Source organism: Drosophila bipectinata, chromosome 3R (genome assembly GCF_030179905.1).
Source record: "Drosophila bipectinata strain 14024-0381.07 chromosome 3R, DbipHiC1v2, whole genome shotgun sequence".
Lineage (NCBI taxonomy): Eukaryota > Metazoa > Arthropoda > Insecta > Diptera > Drosophilidae > Drosophila > Drosophila bipectinata.
In genome coordinates, this window is record NC_091739.1 from 13,498,590 (window position 1) to 13,515,769 (window position 17,180).

At 41.3% G+C, this 17,180-nt stretch overlaps 2 protein-coding genes across 6 annotated transcripts; one reads left to right on the forward strand and one right to left on the reverse strand.

The window, feature by feature from the left end:
* Positions 1-790: 790 nt before the first annotated feature.
* On the reverse strand, positions 791-8,789 carry Fmr1 (synaptic functional regulator FMR1). 5 transcript variants are annotated; one of them, XM_043211842.2, is made up of 12 exons: positions 8,493-8,789; positions 7,571-7,717; positions 7,272-7,503; positions 6,026-6,075; positions 4,321-4,644; positions 4,092-4,257; positions 3,965-4,032; positions 3,596-3,905; positions 3,415-3,546; positions 2,832-3,345; positions 2,040-2,114; positions 791-1,978 (listed from the first exon to the last, which is right to left on the reverse strand). In XM_043211842.2, the coding sequence occupies exons 3-12, from the start codon at positions 7,320-7,322 to the stop codon at positions 1,563-1,565; spliced, it is 2,106 nt and encodes a 701-aa protein (XP_043067777.1). In that variant the 5' UTR covers positions 7,323-7,503; positions 7,571-7,717; positions 8,493-8,789; the 3' UTR covers positions 791-1,562. The 5 variants fall into 5 exon arrangements, with proteins under 5 accessions (XP_043067777.1, XP_043067776.1, XP_043067775.1 ...); XM_043211841.2 differs by lacking the exon at positions 8,493-8,789 and adding an exon at positions 7,818-7,943 and having other exon boundaries at positions 3,415-3,525; positions 3,605-3,905; XM_043211840.2 differs by lacking the exon at positions 8,493-8,789 and adding an exon at positions 7,818-7,836 and having other exon boundaries at positions 3,605-3,905.
* A 2,180-nt stretch (positions 8,790-10,969) lies between these two features.
* CAH7 (Carbonic anhydrase 7) lies at positions 10,970-16,983 on the forward strand. Its single transcript, XM_017247280.3, has 4 exons — positions 10,970-11,254; positions 15,332-15,400; positions 15,892-16,050; positions 16,113-16,983. The coding sequence occupies exons 1-4, from the start codon at positions 11,227-11,229 to the stop codon at positions 16,757-16,759; spliced, it is 903 nt and encodes a 300-aa protein (XP_017102769.2). The 5' UTR covers positions 10,970-11,226; the 3' UTR covers positions 16,760-16,983.
* The last annotated feature ends 197 nt before the right edge of the window (positions 16,984-17,180 follow it).

Sequence of the window (17,180 nt, forward strand, 5' to 3'; positions counted from 1 at the left end):
TTATATCCTTTTCTTTTTTTATATGTATGTTTTAAAATGTTTTGTTTGCTTTTCTTACACCTTATTGACACTGTTCTTCCAAAGAAGTCAGAAGAATTGTTCTCATTTTGTTCTTAAATGGTTTATGCCGGCTTTACATTTTTTATTTTATTTTTATTTTTCCTCCTTTACTGATGCTTGAACTAATACAAATTATTTTAGGGCTTCTATTATGGATAAATTCAAAGGTTTTTTTTTGTTGTTTAATGTTCGGCGCTGTGTGTTGCTTTAAATAATTTAAGAGTATTTAATAGAGGCCTAAGTTAGTATACGCGATTTAGGTTTGGCGAAGTAAATTATATAATTATAAAACAAAATCAAATTCAATACGTTTCTTTCCTTTTATGGGCGAGCATGTAAATGGGTTGATGGAGTGTGCAGATGAGAGTAGTATGTGTGTTTAGATGTCGATGTGTTGTTTATAATAATAGTAAATAAATACAACATTATAAAAATAAGAGAGGATTTTCCAAATAAACAAACTAAACAATGTAACGGTGCAAAAGCCAAAGTCAAACAAAAATGTTTAAAATTGTTGGTTCTGGCTTTTGAACTGAGCCGCGTTCGTTTACTTTGTCGGTTTTGAATGCAACTTCCAAAAGAGCCATCATGCCACTAAACAATAATAATACAAAAATAATTATTGAAAAATAATGAAAAACTGCCATGGCGATTAGGATGTTGGATGCTCGAATTGTACACAAAACCTCGATGATGGACTTAATTAAAATTATTTAACCAAAACAAAAAATGCAATTATATTGTTTTCTTTTATTATATAATATGCATATAACTAGAAACTTTTCAAGTCGACATGTCGGCGCTTTAAAAGCGCCGTTCCGTCGTATTTTTTATGTTTTTTTTTTGTTTAGTTTTAGATTTTTTTCATTTGAAAAACTACGCTAATTGCCCGGATTAGAGTTTAAGTTGTAGTTTACATATTCAATGTTTCCCTTCAATTCGTTCGATTTGCTTGCTAATTGCCTTTGAATTTGTTTTATACATAAATATAATTCATTTTGATTGTTATTGAAGCTTGTTTTTTAGTTTCAATCGAAATTATAAGCCTAGGCATGAAATTTCTTTTATTTCTTTTTTTTATCTTTTGTTTTGTTTGTGTAAATTTCGAACAGTGTATGTGGTGTATGGGGTGTGTGTGCTTATGGGAGTGTTAGTATATGCTTTTACATTTGTTACATTTTCCATGTATATTAAATTATCGTTTTTCTTTTTTATAGTTACTCGTATTATTCAAACAAATGGTTAGTTTCTGTTGTTCATGTTGTGGTTTCTAGTAATTTGTTTGAGTGTAGGGTGTCTGTTGATGTTTGAATCTGTGGGTGTGGGTGTTGGTGTGTGTGTGTATGTGAGTTCTGAAATGTGGCATAACATGAATATTTTGTTTAACTGCCAGCTACGCATACAACGTTGTTTCATCCTGCGAACGATGTGCATTCTTTGTGGTTCTTCCTTTTGTTGTTTTTGTTAGTTGTTGAGTGGCTGCTGCTACTTGTCGCTGCAGTTTAGGACGTGCCATTGACCAGACCCTCTTTCTTCACGTTCTCCGTCAGCTGCTGCTGCTGCTGCTGGCCGGACTCCGTGTGATTGTTGCGATTCTTATTGTTGCGTCGCGGTTTCGGCTGCTGTTGCTGCTGCTGTGGCGCTTGCTGTTGCTGCTGAGGCTGTGGCTGCGGTGTTTGCTGCGGCTGCTGTTGCTGCTGCTGAGGGGCCGCCTGCTGCTTGTCGCCGTTGCGCGACGTATCCTTCGACTTGTTCGCACCGCTCACGGCATTCGCATTGCCACTATTCTGTTTGCTGGCCTCGCCAACGTTCACCGCCGCCTTACTGTTTGGCGCAGCAGATGGCGCCTGTTGTTGTGGCTGCTGCTGTTGCTGCTGCGACTGGGGTTTGTTGTTGTTATTGGCCACAGCACCGTTTGCTGAGAGAAGAGATTAATGGTAAGCTTGGATAGCCCAAAAAAGGAAGCTTCTTCTACTCACTGTTACTGGGGCCATTGTTGTTCTTCTGCCTTCTGCGCCTCCGGGAGCTGCCCTCGTACGACGAGTTACTGTCCGCTGTGGAAAGCAAGAATTTATTTGCCTTTAGTCTTCAATATAATGCTAAGAAATGCAATAAATTTACCATGGATCCAACACGAATGAACTTCTATAACTGGGTTCACCTTCAATTCAAACATTCCTCACATCCAACACATCTTGAACTTCCATAACTCTTAATCTAATTCGGATTTTTTTAATAAAAAATTCGGTTTCTATTCAAAAATAAAAACTGAAAAGTAGGATAGTTTGGAGTTTTAGAAGTTCATGTGTCGTGTCTTCTGTTTAAATTTTGGAACAGTTATGGAAGTTTCCCGTGAAGGAACCTAGCCTTAATAAATACCCCTCCTCAAAGAACACAAAAATATCCATCAGAATAATAATAATCCTTGTAAACGATAGTAGTTTCTTAGTGTAAAAATGTTTGGTATATTTGTTAACGTCTAAAATGCATAGGTTTTTGTTTTTTTCTTATTATTTCTTTTTTTTTTTTGTTTTAAATTCAAATACCAAAATAATAAAAATTTCAAATGATAATACATTTTGTTAGATCTTTGAACAAATGAACGTTGAACTCTTGCTGTACGGATTGGATTCGATTCTGGGTTGCCTGCCCCACCAAAGTCCATTTCCCAGGGTATCAAGTATTCGTATTCACTTTGTATCTTGTTTTGCGCGCGAGATAAATTGATTGAACTAATTGGTTAATTGGGCCAAGTGCTTCACTGGACTCACCTCGCTCCACGCTGCTCACTTCGCGGGTCTCCCGCACCTCGTCGTTGTTGTGGTTGTGGTGCTGATAGTCCCTGCCGTTCTGCTGGTCGTTGCGTGGCGGCCGGCGGTTGATGCCGCCGCGTCGGTTGTTTCCCGCACCGCCACCGCGATAGTTGCTGCCAGTGGTGTTGTTGTCGCCGCTGCCGCGATCATTGTTGTAGCCGCGCTGCTGCTGATCGCGCTGGTGGTCGCCGCGGGAGTTGTAGTCGTCATCGTCGCGCCGATTGTTGTGGTAGCGCTGGTTGAGGCCGTTGCCGCCACCGGGGCCGCCGCCACCGCGTCCACGTCCCCGACCGCCACCACGCTGGCCGCCACCACCACCGCGCATGGAGCGCACCGACTCGATGTCGCTGCTGTAGCCGCGCTCGGAGCGTCGCGTCACGGGGAAGCTCTGTGTGGAGCCCATGGAGGATTCCTGAATGGCGCGAAGCTGCTGGTCAATCTCCATCTTCTCCTGGCGCAGCTGCTCCACTTCCTACACGTCCAAACATCCAAAGATTTTAGTGGAATTCCAAAAGAATTCGTATTCAACTTCCAATCTCACCTTCAGATGCGACAGATGATACTCCAGCAACACTTTGGCATTCGCAATACTCTCCACGGTGCCAATGAACACAAAGGGTACGTGTGCCAGCTCACGTGGTATATTCTGATCCTGCTCGTCGTCGCCAGCGATCTGACCGGTAATGATTAGAACGGGTCCGAGTCAAATGCACAATACTCACAGCACTCACCTTGATTCGAAATACGCCACTTTTATCAACAATCTCCTGGATGATGCGGCCATTCTTGCCAATCACTTTGCCCACCAGCTCCCTGGGCACCTGGAAGAACTCCTCGGCGTATTCGAGCATGCCGCGGGCGCGCTGCACCGACTCCTCAGTCTCGCCACTGATCTTAAATGTGCAGGTCTTCTCCTCCAGCTCGATGTTTGTGACGCCGACCAGCGTGCGTGCCGCCTGTATATTCGAGCCATGCGACCCAATGGCCAAGCCCATGAGATCTTCGCGCACACGGAACTCTTCCACATAGTTTCTATAGATAGTATTTTTAAAATAAGTAAATATTTGATAGCATCTCTGGCCAATACATACCCACGACTCATCAGTTTAGTCGTTTCCAGCTGGCGAGCAGCCTCTTCAGTCCTTTTCAACAGCATAACCTGATGTACAAGATCCAGAAATCAATAAAATACAAACACTTTAAGCTTTAAGACTTTACCTTCTGTGAGAGATTACGAAAATGCATATCCTTGAGCATGCTGGCACGCTTCTGAGTGTGCTCCCACTTGGAGATGACGATCAGGGCGTCCAGTTCGCGACTGTAGTTGCAGACACCGGCATCGATTCTGCGCTGAAACTCCTTGTGAATACCATCCTTCTGAGCTCTGTTTGAAGGAAGTTGAATTAAGATTACAATATAATCCTGACAGAAGAGATATAATACTCACTCTTCGCGCAACTCCTCTGGCACAGGCAGCGTGAACTGGTAGAAAGACTTGGCTGTAATTGGCGGATTTGAGTTCTTGGCGCGCAGGCGGCCCAGTTCGCAGATTTCGGTGTAGGGGGTCTCAAAGCCGATGTAGGCCACCGCACAGATGTCCGCTTTGAGCATTTTGATGATGGCCACCCACCAGCCGCAGGTCTCGCGCTCGTTTGTGCGCGTAAACACCTCCACTTCCATGCCCTCCTCAAAGACGGGGGCTGTCACATCGACGGCTTCCTCGGGCGGCAGGCGGACGTTACCAAATGGATATTTCATCACGTCGGGCACGCTGCAACAATGACCGTGCATTCACAGAGAAAGGAGACTCAATTAATTACGGGTGCACATTTGCCCAAAATAACGAGAAAGTCCACGGACAGGTGTTTGCCAACGCCGGCCGAGACAGCGACAGCGACAGAGGCATAAGCAGGCAGTGGCGGCATCCGCAGATGCAGCTGCTCCCTCTCTGGCAGTAGGCCAAGCAACAACAAAAACCACTGTGGGGGTGCCACAATCCCGAATCCCAATCCCGATCCCATCTAAACCAAAACATAGATCGGAAATGCCACACAACAGTCGGAGGAAAGTCGGAGAGTCATCAGCATAGTGGTGCAACTAATTTTAGATCCAGCTGCTCAGCTCAAGCAGAGTTCTCCCGAGTGTGAGCGATGGAAGACAACAAAATTAAATCAGAAGATGAACAATTTTCGTTCCAAAAATGTCACAAGAAATGCAGCCAGGCACTAAAATAAATAAAAATCAACACAGAAATGGAGTAAGAGATCCATAAACCGACTGTATAATACCCTTTTTTGTTAAATTATAAAACTAAAATTAAAATATATGATTTTTTTTATGTAAGAATTCTCAGATACCTGCCTCTAAAAGGTATAGATTCATAAATCATAAATAAGTATAGCCATTAAAATTGGAAAACAGAAGATGTATGTTTCCTAAGATTCCAAATCTGTTGCTGGGCCATAAAGACTTGATTTTATTTCTAATTTTAAGTTTTTTTTTCAAGTAAGATTGCATTCTAGTTTAAGAATCTGTTACAAGCCGCCCAATAGCCGCATCATAGCCGAGTTGAGAAAATAAATAAATATAAATGGTTTCTTTCCGCAAATTAAAAATAGCCGCGCCTTTGACGCTGGCCGCCGTGGCAGCGCCGCTGCTTAGTGGCATTTGTCGTTCGCACTTGACAGCTTTAAGGGGCCAGTCCCCCGCACCCCAACCACTGGGCCCACCAACACTAGCGCCTATGTAAAATGATTGCCTTTGGGCAGATGTCAGTGGGGCGGACAGACCGTCTTGGATCTTGGATGGTCAGTTCGTCAGTTGCTGCTGCAGTGGCGTTTAACAAATTGCGCCAAATTAAACATTTGAAGAAATGTTTAGAGGGGGCGGAGCGGGGCGGGCGGTATAGCATAAATGATGCGTGCCCAGCATCTCTAATTTCCAATTTCGATGCCAAGAAGACGACGCGTCGACGTCTAGGTTGGTGGTTGTTGTTGTTGCTTTGCTTGTACTAATTGTTGCAAATTAGTTAGAAAATACGTTTTACATGAATTTTTGTTGTAATTTGTTTGCCATTATTATTGTTGTTGTTGTTGGTTTGGTTGGTGTTGTCCTGTTCGCAGATTTGTTTCTTTTGAGACTAAAAAACTTACCCATCCACATCCACAAAGATGCCATCATCGCCGACAGCTGTCACCTGGCCCTGTTGTTGTTGTTGTTGTTTGTAGTTGTTGTTGCATTGACGTTGGCAGCACAGGAGGTGGAAATACAAGAACATTGACAGGGCGACCAAGAGGAAGAGAATGGCGGAAAAAAAAGAGAAAAATGTGTGTCATTAATGTGGGTCTTTTTTTTTTTTGCCTATGATATACCTCATTCCTCAATTCTGCTAAGCATATACATATATATATATATATAATTTATATTTTTATGATTTCCCACCACACCCCACACCTCAGCACTCTGCACTAGAACGGCTGAAAACAATGTGAAATCGAGAACTCTATATATTCCTGATAAGCGAACGCATGAGGAACCTTATCCAAAATGCAAACAGCCCAGAGCTGCTGAATCACCGCGGGGAGACGCTCTTTGAATGGTAGACCATATACTAGTATGTGTTTAATGCATTTGGTTTGTTTAACAACTATGCAGAGTGTTTTCAACTATTTATCAGTATTCCAGCTAGTTTTATTATTAAAATGAAGAGATTTCAGCATGAAAGTTTCCCATTTTATGAAAATAAACTAGAACTAACCATAACTCTACTACCCATTGCAGTAGTTGAACCTAACCAGTTAGGAATTTCTGCAACTAAATCCCAAATACGTGGAATACCTTTGTATACCAACAATAATTCCCGCTTTTCTAGAATCCCACTGCTTACGTTACACGACATCGCCCCTTTGCCGCCAGGGTTTTGTATAAAATATAAACCATAAAGACGCCATTACCAGCTATAGCTTATAACAATAAGCCAATTCCATTTTTATGCATTACTAACTTTAACCACATATCACATAATCGGCTTAAACGCATTAAAATCACAAAAAATGTAGAAAGGGAAATCACCTAAACAACAAAATACCAAATCACTGATGCCGACGACGACGACGACGCCGACGTCAACACCCCCACAACGTTGACGGCGCAGCCGACTGAGGCGTCGACCGAGCAGTGCGATGGTGGTGGTGTTGGGGCCATTTGCATAGGTATTAGTGTGCGATGGTGGTGATGATGTCGAGACTCCACTCAAAATGTTGCAGTTATTTATAGAAAGAAAGCTGAAAATCCACGAAATTAGAAACTGAGGCAGCTGCCCCAACTCCTCTTTTTGTGTTCTATACCCCCCTTGCCAGTCTCACGTGCTTTTCGTTATCGCTGGCCCCCAGGTCTCACCTTGTAGTAGGCTCCATTGTCGAGCCTGACTTCCACCAGAAGATCTTCCATAATGTCTAGTTTCTTGGCTGCTAATGGATGGTTTGGTGCTGATGCCTCACGGTAGTTGCTACTCCTCGTTACCACTGCTGCCTGCTGCTGCTGCTCCTGCCCAGCACTCGACTCCCGACTGCTTATCCCCGCCGCCGATTTCAGTTTGCTCTCCGGGTGTCTGGGTTTCTCGATTCCTTTCCTATCGATGACAGAAGAAAAGACATTAAAAGGGGGCGCTTGCTATGGTGTGGCCCAGGACTACCCACAGTTCAGAGCCAGTGGTCGTAATCCGCGTCCTGCGAGTGTCTGCTTGGAAACTCCTTGCTGCTACGTTGTAATCGGTAATCAGTCTTTTGCTTGCTGCTGCCGCTGCTTCTGCTTCTGTTGCTTCCTTTTCCGAATATTTCAGTTTCCTGAAAAATCAAAAATTCAAAAACGATAAACAACAATACAGACTTACAGATGGGGGAGAACTTTGTTGTTTTTATAGAATATACATATATATTGACATACGACGGTGGGACGGACGGATGGATGGATGGACGGAGCAGCGGCGCAATGGCAATCAAAAAATTTTTGAAGTTATTTTGGGGGCAAGAGAATTCCTGGCAAAGTGCAGCGACGTCGACGGTGACAGCGGCGGTGACTTGCCGCCGGCAGCGCAGCAGCGACGCAACTCTTCCTCTTCTTCTTTGTCTTCTGCTGTGTGCGTGAGTGTGAGTGTGTGTTTCCACACCACCATTAAAAAAGCGTGTGCGCGCTCTCTCTCTCTCTTTCACTCTCACACACACGCATGCAAAGCAGCCGCCGAAATGTTCACACCGATGAGCACACGCTTTTCCAATAAGAATCTCACGCACACGCACACTTGGAAGAACACCCGCACACCAGGGAACATGCCGAATTTACATATCGAATTTACACATAATTTCCATACCAACTAATTTATGAAATTAATAATGGGGGAGCCCTGCGTTGCGTAGCAGTTTTTCATCTTTCAGCTGCATATCGCTGCCGGCGTCGCTGAGGCAGAGGAGCCGCCGCGGCAAAGCAGAACGAGCACCGTAGCAGCACCGCAGCCGCCGCCGACGATGTGCAAAATTTTTTCGTTTTTCGGTTTTTGCAAAATTTTCGAGGCCTCCAAAGCGGCTGAAATACATTGAATGCTGCAATAATTTGTCAACTTACGGCTGGCCGGCACTTTAGTCCTTCGTTTGCGATTAGTGAACGCCTCTAGATGCTGTTATAACCTTTGAAAATGAAAAATATGCTTGCACTCTTCCGCAAACTTTTTGGTTGTTTCTTTCTCGGTAGTGTGACCGGCCTCTCAACAGAGTGCCGAGTTGACAGTCCGCGGCTCTGGGCGATGGACCTACTTTTTTATATCCGCTTTTGATAAGTTCAAATTCTATAAACGATTATCGACTTTTACAAAATATTAAATGATATTTAAACAAAACATGAAAGATGTTTTGTGTTAACTTTGCCGAATGCTAAACACCACGCCTCCTCGATTCTTTCGAGATTTGGCTCTCGCGGAGCTACGGTAACACGGGATGCTTTTCGATAGTTTTTCAAAAAAAGGTGGCAACGCGTCAAAATGACAGCTGGACAGTCCTGCCAACTCATCTCTAATAAAAGTGTCATCTCTGAAGACTAGGGTTGCTAGACCAAAAAAATTCAAGTATGGGCGCCAAAATTTTGGCGGCAAATTTCAAATAATTGATAAGCCATGGAAGCCATTCTATAACCCTGACTTTATAACTGCTCACTTGTTTGCCAGAGTCTAACAACTTAATTGAATTGCTTCTTCATCAGCAAATAGGATCTGGGCGAATCACATGTTCGCACATTTCAATTGATTTGATTCGATGTTAATTTGCCGAATTGCCTTTAAATTGGTTCCCAGAACGATTCACGTTAACCCGCCATCGCCTAATGTAATTGTAACAACTATTCGGGTCACCAGAGCCCGCCATTTGTCACATGTGGCGTTTTATTTGCCCGTCAGCTCCCTTTTCTTTTATTTTCCGCCATCGCGTGACGTTGCAAACAGCGCCTTTTGTCAACACGCTTGTTGAATTTACTTTTTTGCCATTCATGAATTGCAATCACCCACCCACCTACCCACATGCATCCAGGGCACAGATAGTACATTGATGGTGAATGGCTGATAAAATGGGTAGAAGGTGCAGCGCTTTCTATTTATAAACCCATTTGATTTGCACTAAATTTTAATCTGATTCAACAATGTGAAAAAATGTGATCAATTTGTATGTTTTTATTTACAAATTGTATTTTTCATAATTTGATATACTTATAAGCACATAAATCTTTGCGTTGTCTCTAATAATTTATAAATTATATAAAGAAACAAGCAGTTTTAAATATTATTCTACAAGAGACACTGTATTTTAATAGCCTGTCGTTTCATTTGTTTTGCGATAATGTGGCGACAAATTGCAACTATTTCATGGCCACGTTCTGCTAAATGGGAACAAATCAATTTTCTAGATTATGTGGGAAAGCACATATTTTAGTAATACAAACAATCTACACTTTCTTTTGTCACGCATGTTCATTAAGGTAGTTAAGGATATATATTTTATTATTTTTCCCGCCAAAAAGCCTTACCTACCTCTACCTTTTATCCCTTTTTTTGCGAAACGGGAGCAGCTGACGCTCGACATTGACTTTTGTTTTGCCTTTTGGCACCATTAACTGCAATTTAATGACGTAGGCTGGTCACCAAACAAAAGGTCACAGCAGCAGCGACGACAGGCAGATCATTACCTCTCGTTTTCACTTGGGCCGACAAGAGAATTTGTCCCTCTCAATTAGCATTTGTCTCGCTCGCGGGTAATTGGGAAGTGCATGTGGGTGCAACAATTGGCAATTTCGTCGCACTAAATTAATTTAATTCTAATTTTAATCGCCTAGACTGGCTGGCAAGTGGGGAGGATCAATTGAAATTTATTTGCCAAATATAATGACAATCTCGATCTTGACATCTGAGTGATAAGTTTTGCTTGCGCAGCGGATACGTCACTTCCGGTTGCTCTTGGCTATGTTTGAGTATATGTGTGTGGCTGAGAGAGAAGTAGGGGTCTCTTGAATAAAGAAAATTATATCAAGTACCTAGACAGGTAATGTATTAATAGAAGAACTCATCAAACGTGGTATCTCTTTTTGTCCTTTGAAACTGAAAGCAATAAAATTTTAAAAAATAAATTTTAAAAAGCACTTTACTTTCTCTCTGTGTAGGTTCTTCTGGGTCCACTGGCAATTACCGTTCGTTTAGCATTCTCGGCCTGCTTATCAATTAATCAGCCTCTAAGCTGCGCCGTCAACGCCGAAGTCCTCTGCTGCTGCGATAGTTGCAGTTCGCTCGCCGATTTTCGCCATTAATTGCGTCTGTGGTGGTATGTGTGCGCCTTGTGGGTGAGAGCGGAAAACGGAAAACCGAAAAACCCCTCAAAAATAAAGAGCAAGCACATAAACCTGAGTATATCGTTGCCGTAATTCAATTCAATTGCTAGTATGTGTGCGCTCGGTGCTCTATGGCTGGGTCGGTACATGAGGGTGTGGGTTCGGCGCGAGTGTATGTGTGCACATTGCCCGATGCTCGCACCGCTTTTCAGTAATAATCATTCTGTGCCTGACCGTTGCGGGTTCCGTTCTTGGCCCACCACCCGACGTGGTTCCATTATAAAAGACGCGTGCCATTCTCCAGGCCGATGGAGTTGGATTCGAGACTGCAAAGGTTCAGTGTCCTGCCTGGCAAACTCTAAAAAAAAAGTCAAATACATATAAGTCAAATCAAGTCAAATAATTTATGACAGTTCAGTGAAAATTCAAGTGAAAGTGAGACCGTTTTTGCAAATTTGTACCCAAAAAGTGATCGTTAAATTGTTTGTTTAAAATGCATTTTATTACATCCTTCGTGCTAGGTAAATACATAGTTCAATAATATTTAATGCCTTCTATCATTGGTGACTCAGTTAACGACCATTAAAAGAAATTCATTACCGAAGAGTGATTCACCGAGGAGCCAAAAAAATTACTTAAACATCAAAGGCCACTTGATTCGAATCTTAGGTGCAAATAATCAGTTAACTCTAAAATGGCAAAAATAAAGTCACGTCTTGAAAGTGATCCCACGCTCAAAAATTTCCACATTCCTCCACATTCTAATTGTCGTCGTCAGGTCTACTATTTATTTTGTAATTATTCCGATCCATTGAATTGATAAGATGCCGCAAACAATATACCAGTGATAATATACCCAGGGATCACAAATTACAAAGCGGCCTTTTACATACGATTTACAATGGATATAGGTTCTCATAGACATGATTGAAATCGGAAGTGTGTACGGATGAGCTTGGGTATTTTCCAGACAAATGCAGATTAGGGTTCTTATTTAGATTCTCGTTGAGGCACGAGTCGTATTGTCAATTGGCTCCATCCTGTCCAAGATTCTGCTATTGAAGGTGATTAGCCTCGACAAATTGGGGCTACATTTATTAAGAGAACCCAGAGTAGCAGGTGTCTCATAAGGGGATTTTTGAAACCTTTCACAATATTTAAATTTCGCATAAAAACTTTTTTTCTACAAAGATCGAGTATTACTTCATGTAAGATCATAAAATCAGGGGACTTACTGTAGCAATAAATGCTGTTCTGGTATCTAATTTGAAACCCCTAACACATACTCCATAAGATATCTGAAATCTGAGCTCAGTGCGTCACTTCAGTAGAACTTCGACAACACTTCAGAACCCCGTACTTTGGACGTGGATCACGCGCCCGAAGAGATATCTGAATGGAAGACAACATATTGCCATCGTGTTTGACTTTGTGCGGGGCATTTGGAAAATACCCACTTAATTCGTCTAACTCAGATACTCAGATACAGATACTGGTGGCAATCGACTCATCACAACGGGGCAACTTGTCTGATAAGGTCAGCAAAAGCTAAATATTTCTGGCCTTCCCGAGGTCTGGGTGGCAAAAACTGCTGACCTAATCCAGATAGTCGAAAGTAATTTATATTCCCTAGATGGTACTCCAGAAATCTCCGATTAGATCCGTCTGTGCCTGGTTTTGATAAACCCGAACAGGAGATGGGGGAATGAATATTAAACGATTAATTACCAATTAGCCGTGTTGGGTTTATGGAGCCCTAAAAGATTCGATTAAGCCTAATCGTTCTATTAGGCGCCATTGCGGAGCACCTGCTTATCGCCTTCGCTTACCTGTCAGGTAGTTTATTGCCTGATTAGCTGCGATTTCTGTCCCCGTTATATGACTCTGGTGTGTACCTGTTGTGACAACAGGTGATTAAGATTATATAGAATTCAATTGGAATATAAGGCCTTTTTGCTTTCTTGGCTACCGTTTAATCCCCCTACATCTGTTGGTTTACAAGTGTTTTGGTTTTTTCTTTGGTGCTCCAGATACGAGTTGGGTTTCTGATTAATATAAAGGGAAACCCAAATTTAAACTGTACCTAATCGATTTTTTCAGATAGCTGTGGAACAAGCTATTGATGAAGTGTACACACCCACTTTGTAATACCACCATTCGACGCCACTGAAGCGTTGTAACTTCTGTGTATCTGACATGTTTGTAATGGGCTCTGATTTCGAGCCACAGCGGAATTGCACTTTGCCTTCTTGATTGTCAATACATACTATTTGCATATACTAAGTATAGAGTCATCTGCAGCCAGGGTCTTGTTTACTCAAGAGCTTCTGCCTCCGGCAGTTACTATCTCGAAACTCTGTTTGTCAAGAAAGGCTTTTATCATCATCCATTGAACTTCTTCCGCTTGCACTTGAGGCCCAAAGTCCAGATGGAAAATTTTCAGCCTACTCCCACAATCGATTTGCAATGTTGCGATGCCCTAAAGCAATCTCAGTTTAGGTTTATGGCCAGAATATCAGACGTCAGAATTTTGAAGCAATTTAGAAAAACCAAAGTCTCGTCATTCAGATATCCAAGAGAGTTATAACCCAGTGACATAGCAAGATATGAGTTTGGAATATAAGACATAAAGAACTGGGTTCATAAACCTTTTTGAGTTTCCTGTGTAAAATAATATTAAATTATTTTATATTTTTTAAAGATTTATGAGCCACAATATTTGTGAAACAGATAACAAAAATCAATTGTTTCCATTCACATGACCGGAGGTGTATTTATTGGATATCGCAGCTTATCAAAGACCCCACACTAAATAAATTATGACAATGGGACATTAAATCGTGCGCACTCCCGAAATTGTTTATCGGCGGGAGATATCTTTGATTATTGTGCTCACTAAAATGTAAATAAAATTCTGTCTGGAAAATCACTGAGTGCTCTACAAATCTGAATCCCACAGAAGACAAACTTGACAAATTATTGTGTATTATCGCCAGTTGCTGAGCTATGCAAGTTCGAAACATTTCTGCTGACTTGCTCGAAATGATTAAATAAACGAGACAGGCCAATGCCATTTTCACTGGCGGATGACATGTAAAGCTAATATGGAAACACGATGCAGAATTCCATACAATTACCATTCAGATTGAAATATTTTCACTTGACGTTGAGTGCATTTTCCACTTGTTTATTTTGAGCGACTTTTCACATGATTATCTACCATTTGCATTGCCAGCTTGCCGTTGCAATTACCGTTTTGTTAACTTTTACACCCCGGGGCTGCTGGAATTACAGAACATTTCCTCTAATCAGATATCAAAGCTCTGACTAGTCAAATTTAATTGCCCGAGTCGTTTGCATGTGCAAATTTAATTGCACTTTAAATGATTGCCCGACATTTGTTGCATGTGCTCCCAGTGTGAAGGAAGCACTTGGAAAACTAAAAAGCTAGGGAAACGTTTTGAGGTCTCAGGTCAAGTGATTTTCCTTTAATCCACCAGCTATTCAAAGTTTATATAAATGGCAAACCACCATTAGATCTTGTGATCGTTTCTCAATTAAAAGGGAAAATTATACGGCCTCCAGATCATTAGGTTTCAATGAAAAGCAGAAGGCTTTCTACTAAGTAAATTATTATAAAATCATTAATGTCCAGAACCAAAAATGAATTATTATGTCTAATCAACAAAAGCCATAACTCGGGAATCTTGCTCTCTAAATCATTGCGTCACAGGGCGAACCACGATTATATTAGGTATATATTAATACCTCAGCTGATGTACGGCCCGGCACGCTGCCCGGCAAAAGCCATAATACCTATACTAGAGCAATTGTTTAGTATTTATATTTAGCTGTGGACAGTACTTTCACAGCTGTCGTCGTCGTTTGTCCAACTTGCAAAAATGCCAAAACAGAAAGCATAAATATTCCAAAGATTAAAGACGGAGCATAAATTATCATTCCTGTTTGCGGACTTTTTATTAACCCATTAATGTTGAATTTGGCTTAATAAACACAACCATTTGATCACAGATCACACATTTAACCGAGTTATGCGAATGTTCAGTGTTTTTTAAACACCATAATGGATCGTAAAAAAATCTAAAAAATAAAATAAAACCAGAGCTGCTGACCGCACGCATAAAAATTAGTTGATATTTTGATATTCACATGTCAAAATGCTTTTAGCCGGCAGAAAAGAAAGTATCTGCCAATTTTTTTGTTTGGCTTGCAGGTTAATGAAACATTTATGTACCAGGTACATATTGCTTGATTTAAATATGCCAACTTATACAACAGATACAATCGGAGGAAATCATAAATTTCTGGGTTATTTTTGGCCAATTCAAGTGCAAGGTGATGGTGCTGTGAGACTGTTGACGCTGCCAAAAAAGATTGACCCTCCGTTCTTCAATTTTCGGTTTTTATTGCTTGCCATCAACTGCAGTTTTTAATGTGTATTATTTTTTGGCCCTGAGTGTGTTTCTTGCGGTCTTGTCATGCCTTGTCGGTCAAGTTGAAGTTAAATTAAGCCATTAAATGCTATCACTGGGCGTATACTTGATATTTTAAGGTGTTTGTGTTTTTTCTCGTTGCAGCTTTCTGCTCCCTGGCACTCAGCCGGGCAGATGATTGGGGCTACCCGGACTGGGACAGCGACACTGTGTGTAAGTAAAGCCAATTCCGACAAAACCCATTCAAGTCTATTTGCTAAAATTAGTTAATCAACGCCAAAAAGCCCGCGTAGAGTGGATCATTTTTGTCCATTGTCAAGTTTTTTGCATACCGCCGTCGACTACTCTCTATAGTCATACACTATAAAGCATGACGTGCTCTCGGGGCTTAGTTGGTCCAAATTGGGCGAAATTGTTGTGTATGCAAATTGAACATAAATAATGATAAATGCGAACCGCCGCCCGGTTGACTCTGTCTTTAAAAATTCTGCGAAAACTAAGAATTTCCAAGAGTTTTTAATTGAAAGAAGCGATAGCCAATTATATAAAGTTTGATTTATGAGCATTTTATTTTAGATAAAAATTTTGCTTGCCAAAAAATGGCTTGCAAATTGAAGTTTTGACATTGATGAATAGGAATGGCTTGTATTTAATTGATCATTTGTTTTTTAATACGACTAATATATATGTATTTCAATTTGCAGCTTTTCCCAAGTGGGGCGAACTTTGTGATAATGGACAAAGGCAAAGTCCTATTAATATAGATTCTAAAAAGACCCTCAAAGGGTTCTTTGATCCCTTGGTTTTTGAGAATTTCGACGACCTTCAGAACGAACTGCAAATGGTTAACAACGGTCACACCGGTGAGTCAAGTATTTAAGAGTTTAATTACAAAGCTTAATCATTTTTTATATTTTTTTCACAGTTCAATTAACGGGATTTGATGATGATCTTGTATTGAGAGGAGGTGGCTTGTTGAACGATTACGTCGTGGAGCAGATCCACTTCCACTGGTGGTCGGAGCACACTATCAACAACATCCGCTACCCCTTAGAGATGCACATCGTCCACAGGAACACCATTTACCCCAATACTTCCATGGCAACACAGTTCAAGGACGGCATTGTAGTGATCGGAGTCCTTTTCCACGCTTCCCCCATCCGAAACGGAGCCATCGATAAAATTGTCGGAAACTTGGATAGCATAACAAGTGCCTCAAATATAAATAAGTTTGTATCTGTTGGGAATGTTATGGCTTTTGAAGAGTTGATGCCCAGTGCGGATAACTATTTCACCTATGCCGGTTCTCTGACCACGCCCAACTGCGCCGAGGCCGTCACGTGGATTTTGATGGCCGAAACCGTTCCAGTGACCTTTGACCAGGTGAACATGTTCAGGCAAATTGAACACCATAATGGAAAAACATTGCCCAACAATTACCGCGCGCTCCAAGAGCTAAATGACCGAGCTGTGGTGTTCGTGGAGGGAGACATATCAGGAGCAGCAAGACTCACAGGATCTCTGGCATTGACCCTAATCGTCCTCTTAGCCAGCCAGAAGTTCCTCCTGTAGAGTCTGTAAATCTGTAATTAAGAAAAAATTCAAAAAGAGAGCAGCCAATGACATACTCAAACCAAAGAAGTCGTTACGATACATCGAATTTGTTTGTAAATGTAAAGAACCGGGAAAACAGGACAATTTATACTCATTAATTGATAAGAAAACTAGTCAGTTGATATAATTTTCAATAATAAGCTTCAATTTCACCAATAAAAAATAAAAGATTTAATAAACAATCAGCTCGGTTGGTAACTTACTTTTATGGGTCGGACTATGGGGCGTATGGGTAATATTTGTTGAAAGTTCAAACTGACCAGTCTATTTACGACCAGTCTATTTAGTCATATGCCTAAAAATAACCAGTGATTGGCTATTAGTTCTCTGAATATTTTATCACAAGACCCCAGTTGGGGTGAATAAAGTATTTTTATAA